This window comes from Bufo bufo, chromosome 5 (genome assembly GCF_905171765.1).
Source record: "Bufo bufo chromosome 5, aBufBuf1.1, whole genome shotgun sequence".
NCBI classification, from domain to species: Eukaryota; Metazoa; Chordata; class Amphibia; order Anura; family Bufonidae; genus Bufo; species Bufo bufo.
Window position 1 is genome coordinate 13,842,594 of NC_053393.1, and position 24,942 is coordinate 13,867,535.

The following is a 24,942-nucleotide window of genomic DNA, read 5'->3' on the forward strand; positions in this document are numbered from 1 at the left end:
GTGTCGTATTGCAGCGCTGCAGTGTCACTGTCCTGCAAACAGCACCCCAGATCTCAGCTTCCATTAATTGTGTGCAATTCTGGGGAAATTCTGAAAGGTGCTTTGTGTTCCAGTGAAGCCATCAGCGTTCCCATGATCCCGCTCGGCTTGAAGGAGACGAAAGATCTGGACCTGATGGATCCTCTGAAGGTAAGCCCCGCCCACCACGCCATGACGTCACGCCTCGTTATGAAGCTGATTTGTGGGGGTAGTAGTCTGCGACTTCTCCCACAATGCAGTGCAGCTGTGCCGTCCTCTGAGACATGGGGCCCTGGTGTAGTAGGGGCCCCTCTACCAGAACATGTGGGGTGTGGGAGTCCAGTAGAGGATATTTGGGTGACTCGTCTGTTTTTCGCCCAGGACTTCATTGTGGAGCACTATGGGGAGGACGCCGCTCCATATGAGAAGGAGATCGGAGAATTCATGGATCTGCGACAGGTCAGGAAAAGCTCCGAAATCCTTCATCTCCGTATAGCTCTAGTCGTGTCCACAGCTGCATCTAGATGTTCTGCTCCATCATGTCTCGCACTCCACTCGCCCCCAGAGCTGCAGTTCTAATTCTACTATTACATCATGTCTCATGCTTTACTCACCTCCAGAGCTGCATTCATAATTCTGCTGTTACAGCATGTCTCGCACTGCAGTCGCATCCAGAGCTGCTTTTCTAATTCTGCCCCCCTGTCCATCCAGGCCATGAGGACCCCGAGTCGCAGTGAGTCCGGCCTGGAGCTCCTGATGGAATACTACAACCAGCTGTACTTCCTGGAGCAGCGCTTCTTCCCCCCACACCGCTCTCTGGGCGTCTTCTTTCACTGGTCAGTATCGCGTCAGCCGTACGCCCCTCTGGTCACCCTGGGGTCAGTGGTGGGATCAGACTGGTCCATAGTGTCTGTAGTTCATAGTTGGCGCCTGTTTCCAGGTACGACTCTCTTACGGGCGTTCCTTCCTGCCAGCGGGCTCTGGCTTTCGAGAAGGGAAGCGTGCTGTTCAACATGGGAGCCCTGTACACCCAGATCGGGGCGAGGCAGGATCGTCAGTTTCTACAAGGAGTAAAGACAGCCATCGATTCGTTTCAGAAGGCGGCGGGTCCGTGGTCATGTGACATCAGGGGGGTGTATTTGGCGGTGAGGTTTGGACGTGGCGGGGCTTGTTATAACACCCACTTTTTATCGCCCTCTAGGATGCTTAAATTTCTTAAAAGAAAACTTCTCTAACGCCCCGAGCCTGGACATGAGCACGGCGTCTCTGAACATGCTGGTGCGGCTCATGGTGGCACAGGTCCAGGAGGGTATCTTCGAGAAGTTTGTGTTGGAGAACACGCATAATAACTTCACCAATCAACTGCAGATGGCACAGGAGGCGGCCAGGGTGAGTGCCCCCTAATGGAGGATGTAGGCGAGATACTATCATGAAAGCCCACCTGTGGTCAGGGTCTCCTCTGCTAGTGCCCACCTGTGGTCGGGGTCTCCTCTCCTAGTGCCCACCTGTGGTAAGGGTCTCCTCTGCTAGTGCCTTCCTCTGGTCGGGGTCTCCTCTGCTAGTGCCCTCTTCTGGTCGGTGTCTCCTCTGCTAGTGCCTTCCTCTGGTCGGGGTCTCCTCTGCTAGTGCCCTCTTCTGGTCGGGGTCTCCTCTGCTAGTGCCCTCTTCTGGTCGGGGTCTCCTCTGCTAGTGCCCTCTTCTGGTCGGGGTCTCCTCTGCTAGTGCCCTCTTCTGGTCGGGGTCTCCTCTGCTAGTGCCCTCTTCTGGTCGGGGTCTCCTCTGCTAGTGCCCTCTTCTGGTCGGGGTCTCCTCTGCTAGTGCCCTCTTCTGGTCGGGGTCTCCTCTGCTAGTGCCCTCTTCTGGTCGGGGTCTCCTCTGCTAGTGCCCTCTTCTGGTCGGGGTCTCCTCTGCTAGTGCCCTCTTCTGGTCGGGGTCTCCTCTGCTAGTGCCCTCTTCTGGTCGGGGTCTCCTCTGCTAGTGCCCTCTTCTGGTCGGGGTCTCCTCTGCTAGTGCCCTCCTCTGGTCGGGGTCTCCTCTGCTAGTGCCCTCTTCTGGTCGGGGTCTCCTCTGCTAGTGCCCTCTTCTGGTTGGGGTCTCCTCTGCTAGTGCCCTCCTCTGGTCGGGGTCTCCTCTGCTAGTGCCCATCTTTGGTCAGGGTCTCCTCTCTCCTCTCCAGGTTGAGGACGTCTACACCCTTGTATACAGAACCATGATGTACCCACCCGTTAAAGACTATGTCCCCTTCTCCTGGACCACCATGGTTCGTGTAAAAGCCGAACATTTCAAAGCTCTGTCCCATTACCACGCTGCCAACGCCCTGTGCGACTTCTCCAGTGAGTATCTCCAGATCCAGACTCCCCCATAGAACTGTTCACCTCCCTATAGAGGAGGCCATTTCTGTTTCTTTATAGCGGTTGGCATTCCAAATCCTGTATATAGACATTCTCATGATGGCATTCTGTCTGTCTGAAGTCACCACTAGAGGGAGCTCTCTACATACTGTCATAGAGTTCTGTGTATATGCATTGTGAAGTAATCTCCTGAGCTCCTTCTAGTGGTGGCTGTATATATCTGTATGTAGTAATCTCCTGAGCTCCCTCTAGTGGTGGCTGTATATATCTGTATGCAGTAATCTCCTGAGCTCCTTCTAGTGGTGGCTGTATATATCTGTATGTAGTAATCTCCTGAGCTCCCTCTAGTGGTGGCTGTATATATCTGTATGCAGTAATCTCCTGTGCTCCCTCTAGTGGTGGCTGTATATATCTGTATGCAGTAATCTCCTGAGCTCCCTCTAGTGGAGGCTGTATATATCTGTATGTAGTAATCTCCTGAGCTCCCTCTAGTGGTGACTGTATATATCTGTATGTAGTAATCTCCTGAGCTCCCTCTAGTGGTGGCTGTATATATCTGTATGTAGTAATCTCCTGAGCTCCCTCTAGTGGTGGCTGTATATATCTGTATTTGGTAATCTCCTGAGCTCCCTCTAGTGGTGGCTGTATATATCTGTATGTAGTAATCTCCTGAGCTCCCTCTAGTGGTGGCTGTATATATCTGTATGTAGTAATCTCCTGAGCTCCCTCTAGTGGTGGCTGTATATATCTGTATGTAGTAATCTCCTGAGCTCCCTCTAGTGGTGGCTGTATATATCTGTATGTAGTAATCTCCTGAGCTCCCTCTAATGGTGGCTGTATATATCTGTATGCAGTAATCTCCTGAGCTCCCTCTAGTGGTGGCTGTATATATCTGTATGCAGTAATCTCCCGAGCTCCCTCTAGTGGTGGCTGTGTATATCTGTATGCTGTAGTGTCCTGAGCTCCCTCTAGTGGTGGCTGTATATATCTGTATGCTGTAGTGTCCTGAGCTCCCTCTAGTGGTGGCTGTATATATCTGTATGCAGTAACCTCTTGAGCTCCCTCTAGTGATGGATTAGGAGCTCTGTTATTTTTAGGGAGGGGTTTCGTCAGCATAGGTCATCAATATGAGATGGCTGAGGGTCTAACCCCTATACCTCCGCCAGCCAGCTGTTTGAGGGGGCAGCAGCGCTGGGAGAAGGGCTATGGCGTCTTCTTGGTATACTAAGCACAGCACCATTCATTGCATAGTGGCTGTGCTTGGTAATGCTGCTCAATCTCCACTTGAATGAGAACAAGCTGCAGAAGGGTCATTGACCTGTCGACACAGGATGAGGAAGAGCCCCCCTCCTTGTCCTAGCGCTGCAGCCGCTTCCAGCAGTTGTGGAGGTGCCGGGAGTCGGACCCTCTTCAGTCAGACTGTCCTGAGGATGAACTGTCAGTATTTCACTCCCAGAGAACCCCCTCTATAGAAGCTACTGAGAAATTCTTTCCCCTACTTCTCCACTCTGCCTGATGGGCAGGGCTCCCCTTTAGCCTCTGCCACAGTTAGCTAGATATATCCGTAACCTATGTGGGTGTAAGCAGGCGTATACCCGTCACTGCCAGGCAGCGCAGGCGTAGCCCCGCCATGCTGAGCACTGATGCAGTTAACGACCTCTTACATCCTGGATAGTACTGGCCCAGGCAACAATAACCCCCATTATTTAATGTCCGGGTCCAGGCTCCGGGCCTCCTGGACCACAGCAATAATCCCAGATTGCGGCTGATAATCTCTTTATGTGAATTCCTTCCATCATGTGTGTGTGTGTGTGGGGGGGACGCTGAAATTACAGTGCGGGGGATGGGTGATAGTCATGGAGGTCTCCACGTTGCTCACTGTCTTTGAGGTTTTACTTCTATATTTGATACCAGATTCAGGGTTGACCCGTATTTTTCCCTGCACGCGTCATAATTTCGGTATTACGTATCGGTACGTTATATACGGTCTTGTTTTGTTTCAGCTTCGCCAGGACTGGAGCTCATAGAACACGAGAAGCTTTTCCTGCAGTTCCACACCTCACCACCAGAGGGCCCCACCATCAGCTTGCTGCTCCAGGATCGTGAGGAGAGGAGGAAGCTAGGTAACAGGCTGCCTTCCCTGACCCATTATACCCGGAGGGGGTGACTTGGTGTGACTTACCCGCCCCGCTATATGTATACCTACCCGCCTCTGTACTTGCAGGTAAAGCGCACTTAAAGAAAGCCGTGATTAAACACGAGGAGGCGATGAGGATCCACGGCCTGTGCAAAATCCTGCGTAAGATGGATATCCTGCAGGACGTGCTGACCCTGGCGCACAAGAGGTCGCTCAATAAATACTCTGACATCGACCACGAGGAAGATTTCTTTGAGACGGGCGAGGCCCCCGACATTCAACGTAAGATTATAACCACCGGTGTATATATCTGTATGTAGTAATCTCCTGAGCTCCCTCTAGTGGTGGCTGTATATATCTGTATGCAGTAATCTCCTGAGCTCCCTCTAGTGGTGGCTGTATATATCTGTATGTAGTAATCTCCTGAGCTCCCTCTAGTGGTGGCTGTATATATCTGTATGTAGTAATCTCCTGAGCTCCCTCTAGTGGTGGCTGTATATATCTGTATGTAGTAATCTCCTGAGCTCCCTCTAGTGGTGGCTGTATATATCTGTATGCAGTAATCTCCTGAGCTCCCTCTAGTGGTGGCTGTATATATCTGTATGTAGTAATCTCCTGAGCTCCCTCTAGTGATGACTGTATATATCTGTATGCAGTAATCTCCTGAGCTCCCTCTAGTGGTGGCTGTATATATCTGTATGCAGTAATCTCCTGAGCTCCCTCTAGTGGTGGCTGTATATATCTGTATGTAGTAATCTCCTGAGCTCCCTCTAGTGGTGGCTGTATATATCTGTATGTAGTAATCTCCTGAGCTCCCTCTAGTGGTGGCTGTATATATCTGTATGCAGTAATCTCCTGAGCTCCCTCTAGTGGTGGCTGTATATATCTGTATGCAGTAATCTCCTGAGCTCCCTCTAGTGGTGGCTGTATATATCTGTATGCAGTAATCTCATGAGCTCCCTCTACTGGTGGCTGTATATATCTGTATGTAGTAATCTCCTGAACTCCCTCTAGTGGTGGCTGTATATATCTGTATGTAGTAGTCTCCTGAGCCCCCTCTAGTGGTGACTGTATATATCTGTATGCAGTAATCTCCTGAGCTCCCTCTAGTGGTGGCTGTATATATCTGTATGCAGTAATCTCCTGAGCTCCCTCTAGTGGTGGCTGTATATATCTGTATGCAGTAATCTCATGAGCTCCCTCTACTGGTGGCTGTATATATCTGTATGCAGTAATCTCCTGAGCCCCCTCTAGTGGTGGCTGTATATATCTGTATGTAGTAATCTCCTGAGCTCCCTCTAGTGGTGACTGTATATATCTGTATGCAGTAATCTCCTGAGCCCCCTCTAGTGGTGGCTGTATATATCTGTATGTAGTAGTGTCCTGAGCTCCCTCTAGTGGTGACTGTATATATCTGTATGCAGTAACCTCCTGAGCTCCCTCTAGTGGTGACTGTATATATCTGTATGCAGTAATCTCCTGAGCCCCCTCTAGTGGTGGCTGTATATATCTGTATGTAGTAATCTCCTGAACTCCCTCTAGTGGTGGTTGTATATATCTGTATGTAGTAATCTCCTGAGCTCCCTCTAGTGGTGGCTGTATATATCTGTATGCAGTAATCTCCTGAGCTCCCTCTAGTGGTGGCTGTATATATCTGTATGCAGTAATCTCCTGAGCTCCCTCTAGTGGTGGTTGTATATATCTGTATGCAGTAATCTCATGAGCTCCCTCTAGTGGTGGCTGTATATATCTGTATGTAGTAATCTCCTGAGCTCCCTCTAGTGGTGGCTGTATATATCTGTATGTAGTAATCTCCTGAGCTCCCTCTAGTGATGACTGTATATATCTGTATGTAGTAATCTCCTGAGCTCCCTCTAGTGGTGGCTGTATATATCTGTATGCAGTAATCTCCTGAGCTCCCTCTAGTGGTGGCTGTATATATCTGTATGCAGTAATCTCCTGAGCTCCCTCTAGTGGTGGCTGTATATATCTGTATGCAGTAATCTCATGAGCTCCCTCTACTGGTGGCTGTATATATCTGTATGTAGTAATCTCCTGAGCTCCCTCTAGTGGTGGCTGTATATATCTGTATGTAGTAGTCTCCTGAGCCCCCTCTAGTGGTGACTGTATATATCTGTATGCAGTAATCTCCTGAGCCCCCTCTAGTGGTGGCTGTATATATCTGTATGTAGTAATCTCCTGAGCTCCCTCTAGTGGTGACTGTATATATCTGTATGCAGTAATCTCCTGAGCCCCCTCTAGTGGTGGCTGTATATATCTGTATGTAGTAGTGTCCTGAGCTCCCTCTAGTGGTGACTGTATATATCTGTATGCAGTAACCTCCTGAGCTCCCTCTAGTGGTGACTGTATATATCTGTATGCAGTAATCTCCTGAGCCCCCTCTAGTGGTGGCTGTATATATCTGTATGCAGTATTCCCCTGAGCTCCCTCTAGTGGTGGCTGTATATATCTGTATGTAGTAATCTCCTGAACTCCCTCTAGTGGTGGTTGTATATATCTGTATGTAGTAATCTCCTGAGCTCCCTCTAGTGGTGGCTGTATATATCTGTATGCAGTAATCTCCTGAGCTCCCTCTAGTGGTGGCTGTATATATCTGTATGCAGTAATCTCCTGAGCTCCCTCTAGTGGTGGTTGTATATATCTGTATGCAGTAATCTCCTGAGCTCCCTCTAGTGGTGGCTGTATATATCTGTATGTAGTAATCTCCTGAGCTCCTTCTAGTGGTGGCTGTATATATCTGTATGTAGTAATCTCCTGAGCTCCCTCTAGTGGTGGTTGTATATATCTGTATGCAGTAATCTCCTGAGCTCCCTCTAGTGGTGGCTGTATATATCTGTATGTAGTAATCTCCTGAGCTCCCTCTAGTGGTGGCTGTATATATCTGTATGTAGGAATCTCCTGAGCTCCTTCTAGTGGTGGCTGTATATATCTGTATCTAGTAATCTCCTGAGCTCCCTCTAGTGGTGGCTGTATATATCTGTATGCAGTAATCTCCTGAGCTCCCTGTAGTGGTGGCTGTATATATCTGTATGTAGTAATCTCCTGAGCTCCCTCTAGTGGTGGCTGTATATATCTGTATGTAGTAATCTCCTGAGCTCCCTCTAGTGGTGGCTGTATATATCTGTATGTAGTAATCTCCTGAGCTCCCTCTAGTGGTGGCTGTATATATCTGTATGCAGTAATCTCCTGAGCTCCCTCTAGTGGTGGCTGTATATATCTGTATGTAGTAATCTCCTGAGCTCCCTCTAGTGGTGGCTGTATATATCTGTATGTAGTAATCTCCTGAGCTCCCTCTAGTGGTGGCTGTATATATCTGTATGTAGTAATCTCCTGAGCTCCCTCTAGTGATGACTGTATATATCTGTATGTAGTAATCTCCTGAGCTCCCTCTAGTGGTGGCTGTATATATCTGTATGCAGTAATCTCCTGAGCTCCCTCTAGTGGTGGCTGTATATATCTGTATGTAGTAATCTCCTGAGCTCCCTCTAGTGATGACTGTATATATCTGTATGCAGTAATCTCCTGAGCTCCCTCTAGTGGTGGCTGTATATATCTGTATGCAGTAATCTCCTGAGCTCCCTCTAGTGGTGGCTGTATATATCTGTATGCAGTAATCTCATGAGCTCCCTCTACTGGTGGCTGTATATATCTGTATGTAGTAATCTCCTGAACTCCCTCTAGTGGTGGCTGTATATATCTGTATGTAGTAGTCTCCTGAGCCCCCTCTAGTGGTGACTGTATATATCTGTATGCAGTAATCTCCTGAGCTCCCTCTAGTGGTGGCTGTATATATCTGTATGCAGTAATCTCCTGAGCTCCCTCTAGTGGTGGCTGTATATATCTGTATGCAGTAATCTCATGAGCTCCCTCTACTGGTGGCTGTATATATCTGTATGCAGTAATCTCCTGAGCCCCCTCTAGTGGTGGCTGTATATATCTGTATGTAGTAATCTCCTGAGCTCCCTCTAGTGGTGACTGTATATATCTGTATGCAGTAATCTCCTGAGCCCCCTCTAGTGGTGGCTGTATATATCTGTATGTAGTAGTGTCCTGAGCTCCCTCTAGTGGTGACTGTATATATCTGTATGCAGTAACCTCCTGAGCTCCCTCTAGTGGTGACTGTATATATCTGTATGCAGTAATCTCCTGAGCCCCCTCTAGTGGTGGCTGTATATATCTGTATGTAGTAATCTCCTGAACTCCCTCTAGTGGTGGTTGTATATATCTGTATGCAGTAATCTCCTGAGCTCCCTCTAGTGGTGGCTGTATATATCTGTATGCAGTAATCTCCTGAGCTCCCTCTAGTGGTGGCTGTATATATCTGTATGCAGTAATCTCCTGAGCTCCCTCTAGTGGTGGTTGTATATATCTGTATGCAGTAATCTCATGAGCTCCCTCTAGTGGTGGCTGTATATATCTGTATGTAGTAATCTCCTGAGCTCCCTCTAGTGGTGGCTGTATATATCTGTATGTAGTAATCTCCTGAGCTCCCTCTAGTGATGACTGTATATATCTGTATGCAGTAATCTCCTGAGCTCCCTCTAGTGGTGGCTGTATATATCTGTATGCAGTAATCTCCTGAGCTCCCTCTAGTGGTGGCTGTATATATCTGTATGCAGTAATCTCCTGAGCTCCCTCTAGTGGTGGCTGTATATATCTGTATGCAGTAATCTCATGAGCTCCCTCTACTGGTGGCTGTATATATCTGTATGTAGTAATCTCCTGAGCTCCCTCTAGTGATGACTGTATATATCTGTATGCAGTAATCTCCTGAGCTCCCTCTAGTGGTGGCTGTATATATCTGTATGCAGTAATCTCATGAGCTCCCTCTACTGGTGGCTGTATATATCTGTATGTAGTAATCTCCTGAGCTCCCTCTAGTGATGACTGTATATATCTGTATGCAGTAATCTCCTGAGCTCCCTCTAGTGGTGGCTGTATATATCTGTATGCAGTAATCTCCTGAGCTCCCTCTAGTGGTGGCTGTATATATCTGTATGCAGTAATCTCCTGAGCTCCCTCTAGTGGTGGCTGTATATATCTGTATGCAGTAATCTCATGAGCTCCCTCTACTGGTGGCTGTATATATCTGTATGTAGTAATCTCCTGAGCTCCCTCTAGTGGTGACTGTATATATCTGTATGCAGTAATCTCCTGAGCCCCCTCTAGTGGTGGCTGTATATATCTGTATGTAGTAGTGTCCTGAGCTCCCTCTAGTGGTGACTGTATATATCTGTATGCAGTAACCTCCTGAGCTCCCTCTAGTGGTGACTGTATATATCTGTATGCAGTAATCTCCTGAGCCCCCTCTAGTGGTGGCTGTATATATCTGTATGCAGTATTCCCCTGAGCTCCCTCTAGTGGTGGCTGTATATATCTGTATGTAGTAATCTCCTGAACTCCCTCTAGTGGTGGTTGTATATATCTGTATGTAGTAATCTCCTGAGCTCCCTCTAGTGGTGGCTGTATATATCTGTATGCAGTAATCTCCTGAGCTCCCTCTAGTGGTGGCTGTATATATCTGTATGCAGTAATCTCCTGAGCTCCCTCTAGTGGTGGTTGTATATATCTGTATGCAGTAATCTCCTGAGCTCCCTCTAGTGGTGGCTGTATATATCTGTATGTAGTAATCTCCTGAGCTCCTTCTAGTGGTGGCTGTATATATCTGTATGTAGTAATCTCCTGAGCTCCCTCTAGTGGTGGCTGTATATATCTGTATGCAGTAATCTCCTGAGCTCCCTGTAGTGGTGGCTGTATATATCTGTATGTAGTAATCTCCTGAGCTCCCTCTAGTGGTGGCTGTATATATCTGTATGTAGTAATCTCCTGAGCTCCCTCTAGTGGTGGCTGTATATATCTGTATGTAGTAATCTCCTGAGCTCCCTCTAGTGGTGGCTGTATATATCTGTATGCAGTAATCTCCTGAGCTCCCTCTAGTGGTGGCTGTATATATCTGTATGTAGTAATCTCCTGAACTCTCTCTAGTGGTGGCTGTATATATCTGTATGTAGTAATCTCCTGAGCTCCCTCTAGTGGTGGCTGTATATATCTGTATGTAGTAAACTCCTGAGCTCCCTCTAGTGGTGGCTGTATATATCTGTATGCAGTAATCTCCTGAGCTCCCTCTAGTGGTGACTGTATATATCTGTATGCAGTAATCTCATGAGCTCCCTCTACTGGTGGCTGTATATATCTGTATGTAGTAATCTCCTGAGCTCCCTCTAGTGGTGACTGTATATATCTGTATGCAGTAATCTCCTGAACTCTCTCTAGTGGTGGCTGTATATATCTGTATGTAGTAATCTCCTGAGCTCCCCCTAGTGGTGGCTGTATATATCTGTATGCAGTAATCTCCTGAGCTCCCTCTAGTGGTGGCTGTATATATCTGTATGCAGTAATCTCCTGAGCTCCCTCTAGTGGTGGCTGTATATATCTGTATGCAGTAATCTCCTGAGCTCCCTCTAGTGGTGGCTGTATATATCTGTATGTAGTAATCTCCTGAGCTCCCTCTAGTGGTGGCTGTATATATCTGTATGTAGTAATCTCCTGAGCTCCCTCTAGTCGTGGCTGTATATATCTGTATGCAGTAATCTCCTGAGCTTTATTGACATAGGACTGGAGCCGGCACTTTAACAGATTTCCAGCTAATGCCAAAAAAATAAAGGGTTAATATTTCCCTGGTCCAGGTTATTAACATTTACCAGCAGAGTTGCACTGGAAAATCTGGTGCAAGAGTAGCGCTGCTTACATCCTCTGCACTGCGGCAGAAACTTAGCGCCTCTTATTTTACTCTTGTTCTTCTTTTCAGCAAAAAGCCATCAGAAGCCGGAAGTGACGACCCCAATGTTCTCCAGGGTCAAAGTCAAGGAAATATTCCACCGACTGGTGAGCGGCAGCAGAGGTAGTGGGGGTTGTTCTTTTAGCGGTTGCCCTGTCTGAGGGTTTCCTCTTCTGGGTTGTCCTGCTGGTAGTTGCCCTGTTGGTGCCTCCACTGTTTGGAGTTGTCCCCTTTTTCCTAGAGGCTGGGGATCTTCCAATGCAGAAATCTGTATTTGTCTGTAGGTAATAGCGAGGAGGACAACTACTCCACTCATCATCTCCCTATAACGAGAAGTCCCTGTGTAAATAACCTACATATAATCTTACACTCCACTCACACCCAGAGCTGCATTCACAGTCCTGCTGTTTTTCTCTTGGTTCTTAGACGGCAGGACTTTCCTGCTGGTGCATTGGCTTTAGATGATGGGAGTTGTAGTGTCTGCATTAAGGTAGTCTGAAGAAGGCAATGTCCTCTCCCTGGATGCAGCGCATCTATTTGAGGATCTCCACTGTCTGTCAGCACTGAGGTTACCTGTAAATGCAGCTCTGGATGTGACTAGAGTAGAAGTAGTAGATGACACGTCCTCTGTTGGTCTTGCAGGGTCCAGTCTCCGTCTTTTCGGCTAAGCACAGGTGGCGGCCGGCGCTGAAGGTTCACCTTGACCCAGGAGATGACGGCTTCGGCTTCACGTTGAGAGGCGACTCGCCGGTTCTTATAGCAGGGGTGGTCCCCGGGGGCTGCGCTGCCGTACGTACAATGTGACAACCAGTATAACCACCATTACAGCTCCCATGAGGTTGTCAGTCCTCGCTGATTGTCCTCCCTTGCGTTGCAGCGGGCGGGCGTGAAGGAGGGGTCTTACATCGTGTCCGTGAACGGCGAGGACTGCAGGTGGGCGAAACATTCACAAGTCGTCCAGCAGCTGAAGAATCCGGGGAAGGGAGGAGCGGACATCGAGGTCGTGACCTTCCAGAGCGCTGACCCCCGGATCACGGTGAGACGTCCGCTCTCATTGACTACTCCCACTTATTTATACACCGCAGAAGCAGTAACTCTCTGCTTATTCCTCTGTGCTGCTGTTAACACATGTGCTGCTTAAGGCGAGCCACGCCGGATTATCGGGTAAATTCCTGCCAATCTGGTGCCGCCTTTAGCTGGATTGGCAGGAATTTGGGACCAGCTCCTGATTCCGGTGTGTGCTGTCGTATTACGCTCCAGTATGACGCGCTTTCTGATTCGCCAGGTGCCAGACAAGAAGTCGTCGATGCTGACGTCCAGCGAGATTCTGCAGGGGAATAAGGAGAACAACAGGAAGACGATGGCGGCCGGTAAACGCTCCAGCACGCTGCTCCTCTGGAAGAGGAACCCCACTAAGAGGAACCCCAACATCAGCGCCCTCCAGCTGCCATTCAGTGCGGTGCAGAGTAACGAGTGCATGTACTGAGCCCTCCCCGGGCAGTGCCCCCTGTAGGAGTGCCAGGACCCGCGGCCGAGAGAGTCCGCCTGTACATAACTGTAAAAGATAATTTATAACGGACGCGACCTAGAGAATAAACGCTTGTTCCGCTGCAGACCTCGCACTGTTCTGTACCGCAGGGGCGGGGATTGTCCTGCCGTCGTTTTAGGGGTGAAGCCTCCGGTCTGTGCTCTGTGGGGGGGGGCAGCAGAATGAAATGCCCCCCCCCCCCATTAATATCTGCATCCTGCCGGTGGCCATGTGTCCGTGTGGAGGGCTACAGTGAACGTCTGCAGCTCCTGCCGTCATGCAGTGGGGGGCGGTGGAGTGAACCACGTATGGCGGCAGCAGAACTGCACAGGGGCTGCATACACACAACGGGGAGAGTTTATTTTTGTTTTGCAAAGTTATTTTTTTATTTCACCTTTATTAAAATGATTGGAAACGTGAAGGGGTGTGATACTGACTGGGGTATCCGAGCTTCTCATGTGTGATACTGTCCGCTGAGCTGTGTATCTAATCCTATCCTGTGTGATACAGTCTGCTGACCTGTGTATCTAATCCTATCCTGTGTGATACTGTCTGCTGAGCTCTGTATCTAATCCCATCATGTGTGATACTGTCTGCTGAGCTGTGTATCTAATCTTATCCTGTGTGATACTGTCTGCTGAGCTGTGTATCTAATCCTATCCTGTGTGATACTGTCTGCTGAGCTGTGTATCTAATCCTATCCTGTGTGATACTGCCTGCTGAGCTGTGTATCTAATCCTATCCTGTGTGATACTGTCTGCTGAGCTGTGTATCTAATCCTATCCTGTGTGATACTGTCCGCTGACCTGTGTATCTAATCCTATCCTGTGTGATACTGTCTGCTGAGCTCTGTATCTAATCCCATCATGTGTGATACTGTCTGAGCTGTGTATCTAATCCCATCATGTGTGATACTGTCTGCTGAGCTGTGTATCTAATCTTATCCTGTGTGATACTGTCTGCTGAGCTGTGTATCTAATCCTATCCTGTGTGATACCATCTGCTGAGCTGTGTATCTAATCCTATCCTGTGTGATACCGTCTGCTGAGCTGTGTATCTAATCCTATCCTGTGTGATACTGTCTGCTGTATCTAATCCTATCCTGTGTGATACCGTCTGCTGAGCTGTGTATCTAATCCTATCCTGTGTGATACTGTCTGCTGTATCTAATCCTATCCTGTGTGATACCGTCTCATAGATACACGCAACCCTTTGAGGGAATTAACTCTTTATTATCACCAGTTACAATTTTTCCAGTTACACAATTCGCCGCTCGGATAGAACAATTTTCCTCGTCTCCGTGTAACCCAATTAACCCTGCGTGGGGCAAGGCAATAAGGCACTCCAGTGTATTATATGAATGACTCGTGGCGTCCGATAGGTGGGTAAGGCACTGCCAGGGCGGTGGTGACTTACCGTCATGGAGGACATTGACTCTCTAATGACTCCCTGGTGCGTGACGCTGCGAGTTCTTAGCAGTGCATTGTAGGACTTCTGCCCCCAACCTGTGACCAGCAGTATTACACCCTGAGCAGTGACGTCACCGGCAGCTCGCAGATCAGCTGCACGCGACCAAAACTACAGCAGATTTCTTCGCGGTCATCTGACCATTATTTGCGATCTTTGTGTCACATGACCTATATATATATATCTTCCTGAAGTAGAAAAGTGTATATTTATTCACCAATCGCAACGTTTCGGAACCTTTCTCAGGCAGTGATACAAACACTGGGTGCACGGAGCAGATAAAAGGTGTGAACTGGTTAGGGTCACTGGTTTACCCGAGGTGCTGGCGTTGTGTATCGTCCGATGGACGCCCTCTGTTCCGGTAGAAGTGAAGCGCACCTTTGGAACGCACATGGGACACGCAGAGTTCCGGTCACGTGTTTGTATTCTCACGCCAGCGCCTCGGGTAAACCAGTGACCCTAACCAGTTCACCCCTTTTATCTGCTCTGTGCACCCAGTGTTTGTATCACTGCCTGAGAAAGCTTCCGAAACGTTGCGATTGGTGAATAAATATACACTTTTCTACTTCAGGATATCTTGGTTTTATACAATCTTGGAGGAGGATCGCTCCATCAGCCGCTGGCACCCAAGCTTCACATTTTCGGCAGTGCTGTTCACATTTTCTGGACTTTTTCTATATATATCTTTTTTTATCTTTTTGTACTCCAGTCACAGCTAGAGCTGCAGTCATAGTTCTCTGCTTTGCTCCCTGCTGAGCATGCTCTGTTGTATTGCAGAAAATGGGAGTCTGTGCACCAAGCCCTTAAGTATACGGCAGTGCAGTGGCCACTGAGGATTGTGGATGCAGCTCTGGCTGTGACTGGAGCATAAAATACAGTGTAACCGCAGAATTGAGAATCCCGTGTTGTGTGACTGCAGTTCCGTTGCTCACATTTTCAACAACGCTGCTTAGGCTACTTTCACACTTGCGGCAGAGGATTCCGGCCGGCAGTTCCGTCGCCGAAACTGCCTGCTGGATCCGTAAAAACGCATGCAAACAGATGGCATTTGTCAGGATCCTGATCCGTCTGACAAATGCATTGAAATGCCGGATCCGTTTCTCCGGTGTCATCCGGAAAAACGGATCCAGCATTTTATTTTATTTTTTCACATTTTCTGCGGTCTGAGCATGCGCAGACCGCAATGCCGGATCCGTTTTGCCGGAACACTTGGGGCCGTATCCATGAATCTCCAGGGGGGTCGGTAAGTTCCTGTTACACTTGTGCTATTCTATCTCCCATATTTGGCGCCTCCTCTCCGGTGCGGCGGTCAGAAAATGTCTCATTTGGTTGTTTTATCGCGTTTCGGGGTGTCGGAGAGCCGTGTTCGTCCCCCACCACATCCATCCACGAGTCTACGCCGTCCTCAGGACCGAGCTCTCTAAGCGTTAAAGTGCAGTTCTACGTAGCGGATCCGTCCCGAGCGGCCGCCATCTTTAAATTATATATTATTTGCCTATACATTGTGTTTAAGGTAAAATGCAGATCTGGAGCCCGGACGAAGCAGCAGAAAACCGCAGCGAGCGCGAGAGTGGAGCCCTTGGAGAATCGCCGCCAGCAACTAAATAATGGCGTTGTTGGGTCCGGTCGGAATCTGCGTTTCGCGCCAGTTCTTGCAGGTCTGTGACCCGCGCGCATATATAAGAGCGTCCATGTCCCCGAGGTCCCTACAGACGCTGCAACCAGTGCAGACTTGCTCGACTTCCGTGGTCTCTGGAGTCCCTGATTGCTGACCGCTGTCTGATACCCGCGCGGAGGAGGTCAGTTCCGCTTATTCGCCAGCTGACGGTCTCGCCTCTTCTTTTCCATCAGCCTGGAGGATAATAAAGAGTCTGGGGTCAGGAGAAGTGGACGGGAACATCCAGTGATGGGGGGGGATATATATTTTTTATATTATTATTATTATTTTTTTTTTTATTTCTTTTGGTTTGATTTTCATATAAACAGCCTGCAGTGTAAAGAATGGAGAATTTCTGGTTGACATGGCTACATATAGGTTTGTGTATATCTGTAATTACAATGTATCGTCTTCTCCCTGAAACCCATGGCCCTCTAGCTGGGAGTTGTAGTTTCCCTCTAATGTCTATTAAATTGCGAGATATTCCGGGGGGCGAAGTTTAGGAAGGACAAGGGGGTTTTATTTTTGTAAAAAGAAACAAAAAACGCCCCCAGGTGGAAATGTCATCCCGCAGTCTTAGGGCTCATGCACGTATTTCTCGTACATTCCATTGGGGGACACAGACCATGGGTATAGCCCCTAGGTCATTACTAGGAGGAGACACTATGCAAATAAAGAAGAGAGCTCCTCCTCCCCGGGCTATACCTCCATGCTCCACCGGGAGGACCGCAGTCTTGCTTAGTGTCGGATAAGGAGGTGACATTTTCGACTCTACTCCCGCTTATTTTTTTCAGCAGGGTCGCAATTCTGCTTCCCTGGTCTCTCGGTGGAGCAAGCGTCGGGGTCGAACTGACGTCCCCGGCTACCTCCCACCCTCCCCAGAAGTTAAGTGGAACCGGGCTTGACCTGCAGCTCCGGCGGCCTACCAGATTCGGGGTCACCTTCCTGCCCTCCTCCAGATCACTGCCACTCCTTGTGACAGCTGACTGAGAGGTGACCTCCACACAGATAAGTACACTGCCTCCCCCTGTCTCCCGGTGTGACACTTAGGGCCGCTTGGCGGGTGGTTTGAACGGGGGAAGGATCCCTGTCTGGGGCATCGCTATCAGAAGCGGCAATTTCCTCAGCTCTCCCTCAGCGGTGTCTAGGGGGCGGGCCCTCCTACCCTTCCGGCGGCCGCGTCTGTTATTCTTCATATTTTCCGCGCGCGGGTTTCGCTCCTCCTGATGCGATTTGTGGGCAGTGCCCTATTCTTCTGCTCCGCAGTTCCGGCTCAGCGCTCTCCATACGCGGCTGCTCCCGGCTCCACTCTATCGTGGTAGGATAGTTATTGTCTTGCGTGCTGCAGGAACGGTAGGAGACCCTGACCCCTTCCTTTGCAGGGATTGCTGCCATCATGCCGAAACCTGGGGCATCCCAAAAATCCAAGTTGGCCCCTCGGGCCCCACTGCGGCTATGTAAGGTTTGCGGCTTGCCACTTTCGGTCACGGGATCCTGTGACTCTTGCCTTGCCTCTGGACAGGATCATCCTCTCGACCGCCCTAATCACCGGTTTTCTGCCACGAAATGTATGGATACTCTTTATCCATTTCCTGCAGAAAATGTGCAGCAGTGGTCTTCTCCTCCTAAGGTCGACCCGCCGGTGGCCAGATTGGCAAAAAATATGGCCATTCCTGTCTTGGACGGTTCGTCTCTACGGGATGCAGTTGACAGGCGTTTGGATTCTCTGTCCAAAGCCATCTTCACTCTGGCAGGCACTTTTGCCTCGGCCTGGGTATCCAGAGCGCTTTCCGTATGGTTGCAGCGCCACCATCAGGACCTAGCGGAGCAGGATGCCTCTGCGGACACCTTAAACTTTGTCCTCCAGATGTCTCAGGCGACGAAGTTTCTCTGCGAAGCTTCCTTTGATGTTAGCATTCTCTTTGCGTGGATTTCGGCCCTTTCGGTCACACAGCGCAGAGAATTCTGGTTGAAGGTTTGGGACGCTGGCGCTTCCTCTAAGCGTTCCCTCACTAACCTCCCCTTTTCGGGTTCCAGGCTTTTCGGTGCTAAACTGGACGAGATTATCTCGGACGTGACGGGGGGCAAGAGTACCAACCTGCCCCAATCTAGATCCAAGCGCACCTTTTGGAGGTCGGTCCTCCAGTTCTAGGAACCAGTCCTTTCGTCGCTTCTCCTCTTCCAGATCTGCGGCGTCCCCCTTCCCGGGTGGCTCTCAGGACTCCCGTAAGAAGCCTGCCTTTAAGCCCCAGCCTTCCTGGTGCCCGCGGCCACAATCTGCCCGCCCTGCGGCTCCCAAACAGTCCTCCGCCTGAAGGGGCGCCCCCACCTCTTACGGTGGGGGGCCAATTGCTCTCCTTTCAACAGGTTTGGAGAGCTCATATCCAGGACACCTGGGCCCTGGAAATTTTAACATCTGGTTACAAAATAGAATTCGCTTCCAGGCCTCCGGAGCGTTTCTTCTCTTCTCTGGTTCCGGGGGATCCGGTCCGGGCCTCGGCTCTTTTGCAGGCGGTCTCTTCCCTTTTGGACAGGGGAGTGATTGTTCCAGCCCCCTTGGAGGAGCAAGGCGCAGGTTTCTACTCCAACCTATTCGTGGTGCCAAAGAAGGAGGGATTGGTGCGTCCTGTTCTAGACCTGAAGCTGTCAAACAGGTCTCTGCGGGTCCGGAGGTTCCGGATGGAATCCCTCCGATCCGTTATTGCTTCTCTTCTTCCAGGGGAATTACTCGCGTCGGTGGACATACAAGACGCCTATTTGCATGTCCCTATAGCAGAATCTCACCACAGGTTTCTGCGCTTCGCTGTCGGTGGGCAGCATTACTAGTTTGTCGCCCTGCCCTTTGGGCTGGCTACGGCCCCTCGGGTATTCACGAAGATCTTGGCGCCGCTCTTGGCGCTCCTCCGTACCAGGGGCATATCTCTGTTGCCCTACCTGGACGACATATTGATAAAGGCTTCCTCCCTTCCCCAGGCCAGGGACAGCGTCCGGATCACTGTTCAGACTCTGGAGCAGTTCGGCTGGCTGATTAATGTCCAGAAGTCATCTCTTCACCCCTCACAGAGGGTGACCTTCCTAGGAATGGTTCTGGACACCACGGCAGCTCGGATATTCCTTCCGGGTTCCAAGTCCTCTCGAATTCAGGAGTCGGTATCTCTCCTACTGCGCTCCCGACGACTCTCCATCCGGGAGTGCATGAGGGTTCTGGGGCTGCTGGTGCCCTCTTTCGAGGCCGTCCCCTTTGCCCAGTTTCACACTCGGCCTCTACAGCGGGCGATTCTGTCCTTTTTGGGACAGGACGTCGCGCGGTCTGGACTCTCGAGTCTGTCTGCCTCCTCGGGTTCGGGTGGAACTCCAGTGGTGGCTGTCTCCCCAAAACCTGATTTCAGGGAGATCCTTTCTTCCGATCTCCTGGACAGTCGTCACCAGCCTCCTGGGTTGGGGTGTGTTCTCCAGACCTGGACGGTGCAGGGGGTTTGGTCGGCGGCGGAGGCCCGCCTTCTGATCAACGTGCTGGAGCTCAGAGCAATTTTCCTCTCCCTTTCTCATTGGACTCCTCTCCTGGCAGGTCACCCGGTAAGGGTCCAGTCGGACAATGCCACAGCCATGGCTTACGTCAACCACCAGGGTGGGACCCGAAGCCGGACGGTGATGCAGGAGGCGGAAAGGATCCTCCAGTGGGCGGAGACTCATGTTCCAGTACTGTCGGCAGTGTACATCCCAGGGATCGACAATTGGACGGTGGATCCAGGAGAGTGGTCCTTAAATCCAGAAGTTTTCGAAGACATCTGTCGCCGGTGGGGCCGCCCGGACGTCGACCTGATGGTGTCCAGGCTCAACAACAAGGTTCCCACGTTTCTGACCCGTGCTCGGGACCCGGAGGCGTACGGGGTGGATGCGCTGGTGTCTTCGTGGCGAGGCTTCTCCCTCCTTTATGTCTTTCCACCTCTGCCTATACTACGTCCTTCGCAAAATCACGTCGGAAGGGATTCCGACCATTCTCATCGCCCCCGATTGGCCTCGCCGCGCCTGGTTCTCGGACGTCACTCGGATGCTGGCAGACGTTCCGTGGCCTCTTCCTCTCAGGGAGGACCTACTGTCTCAAGGAACGCTCTTCCACCAGAATTTACGGTCACTTCGTTTAACGGCGTGGCTGTTAAGACCGCCATCCTGAAGAAGAGGGGCTTCTCGGACTCTGTGGTGAAGACCATGATCAAGTCCAGAAAACCAGTTTCATCCCGGATATACTATCGTACCTAGAAGGCCTTTCTTGCCTTTTGTGGGCGTTTTTCCCCTTCGTTTCTCGGTTCCGGTGGTCCTCTCCTTTATCCAGTCGGGCCTTGAGATGGGAATGTCGCTGAGCTCTCTGAAAGGCCAGGTCTCTGCTCTGGCCATTTTCTTTCAGCGATCCCTGGCTCTGCTCAGTCCAGTGAGGACCTTCCTACAAGGGGTGGCGCATTCGGTCCCTCCGTATGTTCCTCCCCTGCCTCCCTGGGACCTAAATTTGGTTCTGTCTTCCGTCCAGGCGGCTCCCTTTGAGCCTCTGAGGATGGTTTCTTTGAATCTTCTCACCTGGAAGGTGGTCTTTTTGGTGGCGATCACCTCGATCAGGAGGGTATCGGAGCTGGCCGCACTTTCCTGTAGGGAGCCCCTTTTGGTCTTCAACCAGGATAAGGTGGTGCCCAAGGTGGTCTCCGCCTTCCACCTTAATGAGGATATAATCCTGCCCTCTTTTTGTCCATCCCCGGCGAACCGCAAGGAGCGCGCTCTCCATTCCCTGGACGTTGTCCGTGCTCTGCTAGCTTACCTGTCGGTTACTGCCTCTTTCCGCCGTACGGATTCCCTTTTCGTGATTCCTTAAAGGGCCTCGTAAAGGTCTGGCGGCTTCCAAGGTCTCAGTAGCCCGGTGGATTTGGTCGGCTATTGCCACGGCCTATCGTGCCCGTGGCAGGGTTCCCCCAGCCGGGGTTACCGTGCACTCCACCAGGGCGGTGGGGGCCTCCTGGGCTAGGCGTAATCGTGCCTCAGCATCTCAACTTTGTTAGGCGGCCATCTGGTCCTCCTTGCATACCTTTACAAAGTTTTACCAATTGCACTCTTTGGCATCGGCTGATGCTGTCCTTGGGCGCAAGGTATTGCAGGCGTTGGTTCCTGTTTGACCGTTGGGCGCTTTCCCCTGGAGGTGCTGGTTTTTCCCACCCCATGGACTGCTCTGGGACGTCCCATGGTCTGTGTCCCCCAATGGAATGTACGAGAAAAGGAGATTTTTTGTGAAACTCACCTGTAAAATCTTTTTCTCGTCTTTTCCATTGGGGGACACAGCTCCCTCCCATTCTTGTCTGTTGCAGGAGGGGTTGGTTTAGTTCTTCGGGACCTGAAGGTTTTCGGTCCGATGGCGGTATTCCTTTGTTCTGGTCTCTATTGCTTTGGTCTCCTTCTCCTACTGCTTTTGCACGCACTGGGGTCCTCCCGTTGGAGAATGGGCGTATAGCCCGGGGAGGAGGAGCTTTCTTTTTTATTTGCATAGTGTCTCCTCCTAGTAATGACCTAGGCTATACCCATGGTCTGTGTCTCCAATGGAAAAGACGAGAAAAAGATTTTACAGGTGAGTTTCACAAAAAATCTCCTTTTTCTTTCCGTGTCTGTTCCGTTTTTTTTGCGGGCTGTATACAGAACCATTCATTTCAATGGGTCCGCAAAGAAGTTACTCCGTGTGCATTCGGTTTCCGTTTTGCAAAAAAATAGAACATGTCTTATTATTGTCCGCATTACAGACCAGGATAGTACTGTTCTATTAGGGGCCAACTGTTCCTTTCCACAAAATACGGACTGCACACGGACATCATCCGTATTTTTTGCAGACCCGTTTTTTGTGGACCGCAAAATACATACGGTCGTGTGCAAGAGGCCTAAGGCTGATATGTAAAGGGTCACAGGTGTGGTCTGATTAGATGCTGGGTCTTGTCACAAGAGGGCGTAAAAGTGCTTCCTCCGCTGCCCTGTAAAAAGGCTCTCAGAGGCTACTTGTGGGTAGTGTACCTCTTGGTTAGAGAACGCTGACTGCCAGACATGTCTTTACGATGAACTGGAAGACATTTTGCCCAGTTGACAGAGACAGAAGGATGGCCGTTTCTATGAATTGCCTTTCATCTTGGCCGTTCTGAGCTCGCTGTTAGGAGATGTTGGGAGTAGTAGTTACACGTGGAACAGGTTTTGAACGGCCCAGACAGACACCAGTAGAGACGATCAAGGGATCCATCAACATGAAGGAGCAGCGCCACAGCTTCGTTCTCCACCATCCAGACACAGGTGACCCCTACATTACCCCCCCCGCGTCTCTGCCCGGACCATTTCCAGGTGTTTAGCAGACGGAAATTCGGTGTCATGGCGTCCATTACGTGTCCTGCATCTGACCGCAGCCACCGTCACCTTTGGATTGGTGTACTGAACGAGAAACAGACTGGAACCGTATTGTCCTTAGTGATGAATCCAGGATCTGTTTGGATCCGGTCGGGTTGGAGTACAGAGGCCTCCAGGTCAGCGATCCTGCCTTTGCTGTGGAGGGCACACTGCCCCCCCCCTCCGCTGGTGTGATGATCTGCGGAGCCATCACATACGACGGTCGGTCACACCTAGTAGTGATACGAGGGACACTAACCGCTCAGGCTACTTTCACATCAGCGTTTTCCTTTCCGGTTTTGAGATCTGGCCAAAACGGATCCGTTTTGTCCCCATTCATTGTCAATAGGGACAACACTGATCAGGACGAATCCGTTCCGTTTTGTGACGGGATTTGTCTAAAGTGCAATGAGTTTACATAAAGAGACAATTGTAAAAGGGATGGAAAGATAACAACCATAACGGAAACCATTCTTTACACTGCAGGCTGCATCAGGAAGAGATTCTATCGCGAGGCTTACTTTCGGTTGCGCACTTCGGTGAGCTCCAGCAGCCGCTCCTGGGCGGCGCGCAGTTCGTCCAGTCGCTGCTGGTATCGGGAGTCGCAGTTATTGGCGCGTTCGTAGCTGGACACTTGGCTGGATAACTCGCTGGCCCGGTCCCGCAGCTGCTGGATGGACGTGTAGAGATTCTCATCATCCTCCTCCTGCAACAAAAACCAAACACGAGATATTAATGGGGCGAGACCCGGTGACCCGAAAAACGGGCCCCCCCCCCCCCCCACCCCATTATAATGGCAGATACTGGACCTTTGCGTTGACAATCTCTATGTGCACCAGCAGGGCGGCGAGCTCCAGCTCCTCACTATAGCTGTTCCGCAAGGGTACAGATCGATAACCTAGAGGAAGACACAAAGGGTCACTGAGGGGGCACACATGCGTATTAAAGGCTAGCTCCGCCCACCTGCGCATAATAAACGGCGTGACAGAATTGTATAATATATGACACATATCCGAGTGGTGCCTGGACCCTCACCCCATCGCTCTCTGATTTGCCGGTGAATAAAATCTCTTCTTTACTAAATTGGTTACATTGTTGCAATGGAGAGATTCCTTAGCTCCTCCTGTTATTAGACTCCACCCCCGAGGATCTGTATTATCAAGTTCTCCCCTGCTCACTGGAGGGCCCCCGGCCCCCCCCCCCCCCCCGAGTACCAATTCATGATCCTACTATTAGAGGGTCTTCTTGTGCTAGTGACCCTACAGCACCTGGTTTTTACTGAGCCCCCTCCCCTATATTTTCCCTGGTAAATACCCTTCAGCAATGGTGGTGTTGGGAGGTATGATAAAGAAACTCAATGAACCAATGGCGGCGCGCGCTGTGCGTCCCTCACCTGTCTTCAAGGCCTTAACGGGGAACGTGGCCTGCGCCAGGAAGTTGGGGTCGCTGAACATGTCCTCCTCATACACCACGAACCTCAAGAAGGAAAACTCGGGATTATTGATGTCGAACACGAACTCCTTCATCATCCAGACTGGGTTCAGGCCGTTATCCGCTGCGGACGGAGAAAATGCCATCAGCTCGTCTCAAGGGGGCGCTGTGCTCGTAGGTTACCGAGATTCTGACTATTTAAAGGGGGATTCCGCCCTGTAAAAAAGATGGCGCTCACCTACGACGTCACTCTTGTTCTTGCTGTTATCGAACTCTGATCCGCAAACCTCCACTTCCACGAAAGGACACACGATGCTGCGGCCATTTTTAGGGAGATGCCTGGCGCCCAGGATCTGGAATATCACAATGAGATCACTACATATGTAAATGAGTCCTCTGTGCTTTACATTGCAGCTCTGCTCCATTAAGACAATTAGCTGTATTGTCTTTTGCAGCCTGGGATCCCTTTCCTGCCTCATTTAGGTTTCTGTCCTGGCCCCCATGCTTTACCCTGCAGTTCTGCTAGTGGACTCCTATCTTCCCAAGGCTCTTCCTGTAGAGTGATATGTGTCCCTTAGGAGCCCGGGGTCCCGCTCTGCACTCTGAGCCCAATGCCACCTTATCACTGGGCTTAGTGGGTCTCTAGATATATGAGTCCCTTATGCTTTACACTGCAGCTCTTCTTTAGCAATGATCACTAGTCTTAGCGGAAATTGTATAATGGTTCAGCTGCGATTATATCATCCCCCGTTATCTCTCACCTGTATCTGCACCGTGATCGGCTCCACAATCTTCAAGCTGCTTTTATCAAAGGGGTCGAAGAAGTCGTCCCTCATGATGTCTGGCTGCAGGACGTACCCGCTCTGCCCCCCCAGCAGGAAGAGCGCCTGGTTCAGCTGCATGGGCTTGTCTGCGGGCGAGGACAGTGAGATGCATATACACAGTAGAGGCAGGCTGGGTCAGTCATCCAGCACAGTCAAATGGGTTCCAGATGGCAGCCAGCAGAATTGTGAATGCAGCTCTTGATGTGAATAAGACATATTGTTTTTTCAGAACTGTGGCTGCAGCTCTGGATCTCACTGGAGTACGACATGCAATGTAATTACGGAATTGTGTCTACTGCTCTGGATGTAACTGGAGTATGATATGTAGCAT

At 50.3% G+C, this 24,942-nt stretch overlaps 2 protein-coding genes across 4 annotated transcripts in view; one reads left to right on the top strand and one right to left on the bottom strand.

Annotated features, from left to right (window-relative positions):
• The window catches only part of RHPN1 (rhophilin Rho GTPase binding protein 1), a 28,166-nt gene extending 15,107 nt beyond the window's left edge, over window positions 1-13,059 (top strand). For both annotated transcript variants that reach the window (XM_040432084.1, XM_040432082.1), the window contains 12 exons: window positions 114-189; window positions 400-477; window positions 730-854; window positions 959-1,125; window positions 1,220-1,407; window positions 2,195-2,351; window positions 4,373-4,492; window positions 4,594-4,788; window positions 11,336-11,412; window positions 11,948-12,094; window positions 12,183-12,341; window positions 12,591-13,059. In XM_040432084.1, coding sequence (XP_040288018.1) covers window positions 114-189; window positions 400-477; window positions 730-854; window positions 959-1,125; window positions 1,220-1,407; window positions 2,195-2,351; window positions 4,373-4,492; window positions 4,594-4,788; window positions 11,336-11,412; window positions 11,948-12,094; window positions 12,183-12,341; window positions 12,591-12,791 — 1,690 coding nt within the window. In that variant the 3' untranslated portion in view covers window positions 12,792-13,059. The remainder of the gene's footprint in view (window positions 1-113; window positions 190-399; window positions 478-729; window positions 855-958; window positions 1,126-1,219; window positions 1,408-2,194; window positions 2,352-4,372; window positions 4,493-4,593; window positions 4,789-11,335; window positions 11,413-11,947; window positions 12,095-12,182; window positions 12,342-12,590) is intronic.
• A 2,349-nt stretch (window positions 13,060-15,408) lies between these two features.
• LOC121000970 (1-phosphatidylinositol 4,5-bisphosphate phosphodiesterase gamma-1-like) overlaps window positions 15,409-24,942 on the bottom strand; it is a 127,900-nt gene continuing 118,366 nt past the window's right edge. The window contains exons 27-32 of one of the 2 annotated variants that reach the window (XM_040431814.1): window positions 24,549-24,697; window positions 24,026-24,140; window positions 23,750-23,911; window positions 23,166-23,254; window positions 22,878-23,062; window positions 15,409-16,152 (exon numbers count right to left, since the gene is read on the bottom strand). In XM_040431814.1, coding sequence (XP_040287748.1) covers window positions 16,101-16,152; window positions 22,878-23,062; window positions 23,166-23,254; window positions 23,750-23,911; window positions 24,026-24,140; window positions 24,549-24,697 — 752 coding nt within the window. In that variant the 3' untranslated portion in view covers window positions 15,409-16,100. Of the gene's footprint in view, window positions 16,153-22,877; window positions 23,063-23,165; window positions 23,255-23,749; window positions 23,912-24,025; window positions 24,141-24,548; window positions 24,809-24,942 lie in introns of those variants that run through there. The other variant, XM_040431815.1, reaches the window with a different exon arrangement.